At 37.9% G+C, this 7328-nt stretch overlaps 1 protein-coding gene across 2 annotated transcripts; it reads right to left on the minus strand.

Moving 5' to 3' along the window:
• Positions 1 to 1575: 1575 nt before the first annotated feature.
• On the minus strand, positions 1576 to 6299 carry PTH (parathyroid hormone). Of its 2 annotated transcripts, none has more exons than XM_048486362.1 (3): positions 6225 to 6299; positions 3611 to 3701; positions 1576 to 2377 (listed from the first exon to the last, which is right to left on the minus strand). In XM_048486362.1, exons 2-3 carry the CDS (start codon positions 3694 to 3696, stop codon positions 2110 to 2112), a joined length of 354 nt encoding a protein of 117 aa, XP_048342319.1. In that variant the 5' UTR covers positions 3697 to 3701; positions 6225 to 6299; the 3' UTR covers positions 1576 to 2109. The 2 variants fall into 2 exon arrangements, with proteins under 2 accessions (XP_048342319.1, XP_048342318.1); XM_048486361.1 differs by having other exon boundaries at positions 6163 to 6299.
• Between the last annotated feature and the right edge of the window lie 1029 nt (positions 6300 to 7328).

Consider the following 7328-nt stretch of genomic DNA (forward strand, 5'->3'; position numbering starts at 1 on the left):
AGATTGATTCCAAGCACATTGAAATAAAATGTCTATTGAAACAAGCAGTATTATTTAATAGGATTTAGTACTGAATCATCAAGCTGTTTGTCACATTATTTACATTTTGAAAAATATTCTCATGATTGTGTTGGGCATTTTTGTCTTTGAAATGCAACATCAAAATGTAGCAAATGTGACATCCTATACATTTATCTTCCAGAGAATCTGTCCCAGATTTTCCTCCCTAGTTTCTTGTCTTAAATTCACAGTGATTGAGATATTATATTTTTGAATGATTACATTTTCTGTATACATGCTATGAGTAATCAAATTCAGGTATGTTGTTTTCCATTATTTTCGAAAATAGTGTTTTTGAAAAGGCACCAGAGACTGCATTTATATCAAATCATACATACATTACCTGCCTTGACCTCACAGCAGCTGGTATTTTTGCCTTTAGCCCAAGTTCTTTGGCTTTAATCGGCACACAGGTGTTTCAATAAACATTTGGAGCTCTTCATGAGCAAAGGCTGTCCTATTCAATTGAATGGGGAAGTTTCTATAAGTGCAGCAGAAAATGTGCACAGAGTTTTACTCAGCATTAAGAAAACAAGGCATGCTTGCACTGAACTCCAGTCTCATCTGCTGTTGCAATTCTTAGGCCTGATGTAACATATATAGCATATAACAGTTTAACTATTCTGTTCCTCCCCTCCCCCTGTACAATCCAAGGAACTGTGATCTTTAAATCACTTTTCCTAATTCCTAAATACTTTTCTGAGCTCTGAAATAAACTTCCAAACTATTCTTTGCATCTCATGTTCTTCCCTCCACCACCAAAAAAAGTTCTTCGTTAATAGTATTTCTGATTGTCTGAATGTTATCCTATAGCAGTTCCCCCAAACCTTTAGATATATGTACAGACACATAAGCTGTCAAAAATTTACAGTAAATGGTTTACAGGGCAACAATCCATAGAACACTTATTTTAGAATAATTAGAATTATGTCCTGTACAACTGCTACACATTTTTATTTTATGGGTTACAGTTGTCAATTTAAACAAATATCTAGGCTGTCATGGAGGGGCAATTCCAAAGGATATTTGACATTTATTACTGCTTCTTGTTCCATATGGCTGATACATGTTAGGTCTTAAAGAAGGGATGAGTAGAATCAATCTTTCATGGCTGCTGCCACTCATTATCATGAGGGTCAGCAGAGGGCTGCCATTTTCAGGAGTCAAAACAACTGGTATTCAGTCCTGGCATTCACGTCCTCTTGTGAGGGGTGAGAATGCCTAAATCAATCTATGTCTCCACTTTTCCTGGCTTCCAGGAGAAGATTACCTGCCACCTTTTTTCAGCAATCAAGACGAGATCAGTAAGGATTATTCTTGGCACCTCTTTGCCTTTCCAGTTGTTGGGTATTGCCAGAGCCAGACTAGGGGTCTGCAACCTGCGGCTCTCCAGATGTTCATGGACTACAAATCCCATCAGCCCCTGGCTATGCTGGCAGGGGCTGATGAGAATTGTAGTTCATGAACATCTGGAGAGTTTCAAGTTGCAGACCCCTGTGCCAGACCAATCCCCTGCTGCTGTATCCTGTTTTGTCTACTGGAAAGAACTATGTGTATCATCCAGAAGTCAGGATGAGTCACCTAAGCAGCATCAGGACATTGGTTCTATCCATCTCATTATTGATAGTAATGCATGAAGTGGGTCTTGGTCTTAAGATTTATATGGGCTTGTCATTCTAGCAGCTACCAATGTATCAGGTTCAGTAGCATCGCATAGCTCAAAGTGGATGCAATCCCTCTAAGAAAGAGATATATCCTTGACAATCTACCTCTGCACCAGGAAGCCAATAATAAAGACTGCATGGTATCCTTTAGTCTTATAATTCACCCTGTCAACCTTGAGGACAAATCAAAAAGCAGCATGAATCAAAGTCCCCACCATATGTAGGCTATGAATATAAGATGTGCAATGTAAGCATACCCAATCCCCAATAAGTAGTATTGCGTGAATATGCCCTTGGACATCATCTCAGCAGTTATAAATAATAAAATGCCCTATCTGCTCACTACTATATGTCCTTAATTGGCAACACAACATTATGGCTCTTTTCACTGGGGCTTAGCTTTGAGTGTGACACCTCTATAAGCCTTGTTCCAATCATTTTGCTTCTTCTGCATCTTTGTCTGCAGGTGATCAGGCATCAGTCTCCAACTTCTGACTTCACGAGGCTTAGCGTCCACTGCTGCTGCTTCTTCAGCAGGCTGGCCATCATGGTGTAGAGTCTGTAGTTTCTCAAGGAGCCAGTTTTGCCTGTCAGCCGAATGAAGGTGTTCCCCAAAATTGTGCATGATCTGCATTTCACTCACAGACCTCTTCCTGTAAAGAAAATGGTTGAGGTGGGATTATAGCTTTTAATAGTCTACTTTTACTGAATAGCATGATAAAATGTTTGGCCTGTCCCTTGTGTTGTTAACAGATCGCATGGAGATTTTCACAGTTATGTTGGGGACTTATATTTAATGTACAGAGACTTTCATTTATCATGTGTGATGATAAGGAGAGGATAATCTAAATCAGCAGTCCCCAGCATGACCCTGGGATTGTGGTGCCTGCTCATTAGTTTCCCGGTATTCACTTGCATTCTTGGAAAGTCTCACATTTTGTCCTACCTGCTGACTTGACCAGCAAAGTGCTGAGCTTCATCAGGTACAACACAGCCATATGCCTTGCCTTCGCAACAGAAGCAGAATTTCTTAGACTATGTGCACAGCAGCCTCTCCCTGTGCCTCTGCAGGAAGCAAACCCTCCCCTTTCTCTAGTAACTGAAACCAAACAGTATCTCTTCCCCAAAGCAAAGAGCTGTCCTACATAGTATTAAAGAGCAGGAGCCCTGTATTCTCAAAAATTAAAATTTAACATGGGCTTGATTTTTATCACATATGTATCATGTGCATGATTGGAGAGATACATTTCAAGAAACTTTAGTCCAGGGACAGAATATAAGATTGCATTTCTGTGGCTTTATGCTTTCAGATATTGCAGAGAAAGAATGCACAAGAGCAGTCTAAAGCCACAACAAAGCAAACTGTATATGTAAAGTGCCGTCAAGTTGCACCCAATTTTGGCAAACCCAGCATGGGGCTTTCAAGGTAAGTGAGAAACAAAGGTAGTTTGCCATTGTCTTCCTCTGTAGAATCTTCCTTAGTGGTTTCCCAAAATACTGACCCTCCTTAACTTCCAAAGTTTGATGACATTGGGTTAGACCAGGCTGCCTAACCTCTCAAAACAAAAAATACCTGATTAGTATTATTTTAAACACAGCATACCATTGTACCCAAACTTCTGGTTATTTAAGTTATGCAGGTTTACTCTGAGGAAAGGCTTATTGCATTTTAATGAGGCCTCTTCCAGATAAGTAAACATAAACTATTCACTGGCTAATCTTGAAAATATGTTTTTCACCCATGATTCTAGTCTTTGTTAGAAATTAGAGATTATTAAAAATTAGAAATTGTCAGAAATTAGAAAAGTAATCCAACAATAGAGATTCAGATATAATTTTAATGTTTTCAGATTCCTAAAAAATAAATAGCAATGTTCTCCACTTACATCATGGCTTTCCCATCAGAACTGGCAAATAAGCAGACTGCCCATAAAATGATCACTATATTAGCCATGTCTCTGGTTGAAGTCATGCCAACTGTAAGGGTGGAAAGAAACGCATTATTCTGTGAACTCTTGGTGGTATTGGGTTAGACAAAGGAAAGTTTTTAGTGATATAAGTATCACAATAAAGAACAGGTTGATTTTTTGTTGTACCTTGACCAAGTCCTTTAACATCTGCCTCATCTTCCATGTTTTGAGGATAGCAATATATAGCCTTGATGTCATTGTGTAAATGCACTTTATCTGATACAAGCAACAAGATTACAAACAGGTTTTATCCAGCATAAATGTTTCTAGTCATGTTCTGTGTACCGTGTATTTCCTTATTCCTGCACAGCAAATGGTTCAGCAACCAAATATAGTGATTTTTTCCATAGCTCCAACTAATATATTATTGTTATATTTCATAATCACCATTCTGTCACATTAGGTTATATGTAAGTATGCATTATGTTTATTTTAGCCCTTCGTGATGTATCTTGAAGCGCAGCAGGCATGACAACAGTGATGATGTATTGTACCCCACTGGCTTGTAATAAAGTCATTCATAAAGTGACTTACATGAAGATGCTTAAGAATACAATTGTACTGCTGACTCAGAGCAACAATCCAACTGGTCCTGTGTTCTGTGTCCAACAATGCCAAGGAAGATGCCTCTGCAAAGTCCACACTGAAGGCCATAGAGGCAGTAACCCTCCACTACTGTTTCCTCCAAGCACCTGGTATTCAGATGTACAGAACCTTTGAATGTGGACTTTTTGTCTAGTTTTCACCCCTTTTCTCCAGCAATTTCACTAATCCCCTTTTAAAGCCATCTAAGCCATCACCAGATCTTGTAAAGTCTGGAACTTAATTATCAGCTTTTCCACTTGAGTTGTTTTTTTCATTAGTTCTGGCCCCTTACTGCACCCATGTATCCCCTGATTTCCACACATAGTTTTGCCCCTTTAGTTTTACTTCACTTTTTTGCGGTTTTCCCCTGATTTTTTTCCAGTTCTTTTGAGTCCACGTTTACCCCAGTTTTTTTCTGAAAGCTAATTATAAGTGAACCTTTCCCTCACATATAACGTTTCTGTCAATTTTCTTTGCCCTGGCCAGTCTCGCCCACCACTGTTCAATGATTGTGTTGTATGAAGAAATACTTGCTGAATGATTTTTTTTATCTGTCCTGAACATACTACCAATAATTTTGTGGACAAGCCTATGTAAGGTCTTATTGACACAAAGATAGTAATGTGTTAAGAATATGGGCTGAGTGAAGCTGCTCAGAGCTGAGTTAACTGTGAAATTTCATCACTTGCACAGCTTGCACCCCAATTTATGTCTACCACACAATTGCTCAGTTCCCTTCAGCAAATTTGTGGGTGTATGAAATGCGTGGATTGAAATAGACTGTTCTCAAACATCCTATTCCAGTTGTGAATGAACATCATATGGGAAAGCCACTATATGCTGAAATCTGCTTAGATCCGTTCGGATTCTGTTGTCTACCTACCAGTTTGATCAGGTGACTTTGGATCTTAGAATATTGTTAATACAAACTTTTAGAATTGGCTAACTCTTCACCTGTAAATTAGCTTTAAAATAATTGGTTACATACTAAAAAGTTCCATTGATTTTACCAGGAGAGAACTGAATGTTTGTTTGACTCCTTCAGTTAAATCAATGGGATATAAACATTCTTAATTTCGGCTGGATTGTGCCTCATGTTATTAGTTTATCTTTCTCTTCTATGGCAGGACAAACTAAAGGCCCTGCTTTATCCTTAGTCCAGTTTGTTCACACCTCCCTTAGCATACAGATACAATGAGACATAAGTAAAAATGGGTCTCTTTTTTCCTTTCCACCCCCTCGAACTTCTAACACCATAGCTGTAGGGGAAATTAATTTCATTTTGCTTTACTAAAGTTATTGGCACAGAAATTCCAGTCTTGAAATAACTCTGCTAACGGAAGCCCATTGCTATCATCGTAAGTTTCACTGACAGAGCAGTTTGAATATTTGCACAGTGATCAATGTTACTGCTAGTGATGCAGCAGAAAGCAAAACAATGTTAATTTTGATCCCAATTCTTATATGTTGTATCATGAAATCAAAAACTACCTACAGTCTTCAGTTAAAAGTATTCAGCATATTTAAATATGGAGTGACATTGCTGAATGAAACACTAGCATTTTAAATAAACCCTGTGCTATGTATTATTTTCACAGTTGCAGCATAAAATAACTACTGAAGATGCTTTACATTCTTATATGAACCTCATCCAAATACAATTTCATATTCCCAATTTTTGTTCCATTAGACAATTGGGATCACTATTCCAATCATACATTTAGTCATTTTCCAGCTAGCTTTAAAGAGCTCACCAGCTTAATGAACAATTTAGACTCTGGTATACAATTGTTTTCAAGCAATGTTTGACTACTACAATTTAATTCTGCATAAAGCAGGCACTTATAAAGGTCATTTTCTGAAATAAAATAGAAGGCTCTTACCAAAGAGTTTTCCAGGCAGGTTCTTGCTTCTGATTTTCTGAAATAAAATAGAAGGCTCTTACCAAAGAGTTTCCCAGGTAGGTTCCAGCAGCAGTTGACTTAAAGTCTGTTTAATTGATCTAGAGGACTCCTTAAATGTAACTTTAAAATAGAACTTCTAAGTAGCTAAGGAGCCCTTTTATTGTCTCAGTTGATGTCACTCCCAAACACACCCCCTGACCCTCATGTACCACCCATCTTGTGCTTTTGTTAATGGGGCATTGAAAGACAGAGAAAGAAAAGAAAGGTTTAGGATCAAATACAGTATCCTGGGTAACTTCAAAGGAGTTTGACTTTTGAAGAATCTGAGCTGAGGGTTGTATAAAAATGCACATAAAGAAATTATGTCATTGGGTTAATTAATTAATGATGAGCTTTAAATGTTAATGAGTCCATAGAGGACTTTAAAAAGTCACATTTACAACTGGATTACAATCAACCTATAAAATAAATGTCAAGATCTAGTAATCTTTATCCCATGTGTCCAACTTTATTAAATCCGATCTACTTCAGATGAGTATCACAAATCAGAAAAAGAGAAGTCCATCAAATGTTTCATTTATCATTTTCATGCATTCTTAAACAGATGTTTTGTGCACATCACAGTGTAAAGAACAGACAACTTATTTGATGCACCTGCTTTCTATTCATGGCAGACTGTGGCTTGGCTTATAGAGATGTGCTACAGGAGAATGTAAGAGCCAGATGTCAGAGTAGGATCTGGGAAATCCAGGTTTGAATTCCCACTCTGCCATGGAAACTTGCTAGATGATCTTGAGTCAATCACACACTTTCAGTCTTAACCCTGACAAATATTTGGATGGAAGATCTCTTAAGGAATACTAGTGATATGGAGGCAAGCAATGGCAAATCACCCCTGAATGTCTCTTGCCTTGAAAACCCTATGGTGTAACCATAAATTGGCTGTGACTTGGTGACACTTTACACACACACATAGTCTACAGCAGAATAGTGAAGACAATGTCTTATTTAATGGCTGGAATTAAATACCCATTTGATGTCTGTCACTGATGTTTTATGATACATACTAAGTTAGTGGGGTGTGTATGTGGTTATATCAGTTCTATAAAATTTAAATGAGGTAGGAATGGACTTTAAATGGGGGA

This window comes from Sphaerodactylus townsendi, linkage group LG02 (assembly GCF_021028975.2).
Source record: "Sphaerodactylus townsendi isolate TG3544 linkage group LG02, MPM_Stown_v2.3, whole genome shotgun sequence".
NCBI lineage: Eukaryota > Metazoa > Chordata > Lepidosauria > Squamata > Sphaerodactylidae > Sphaerodactylus > Sphaerodactylus townsendi.

Excerpts from the sequence above, each read along its gene's own strand:
- PTH (XM_048486362.1), bottom strand. The coding sequence starts at position 3,696 with ATGACTTCAACCAGAGACATGGCTAATATAGTGATCATTTTATGGGCA. Across the intron at positions 2,378-3,610 it reads TCTGATGGGAAAGCCATGAT|GAAGAGGTCTGTGAGTGAAA; the intron begins GTAAGTGGAGAA and ends TTTTCTTTACAG.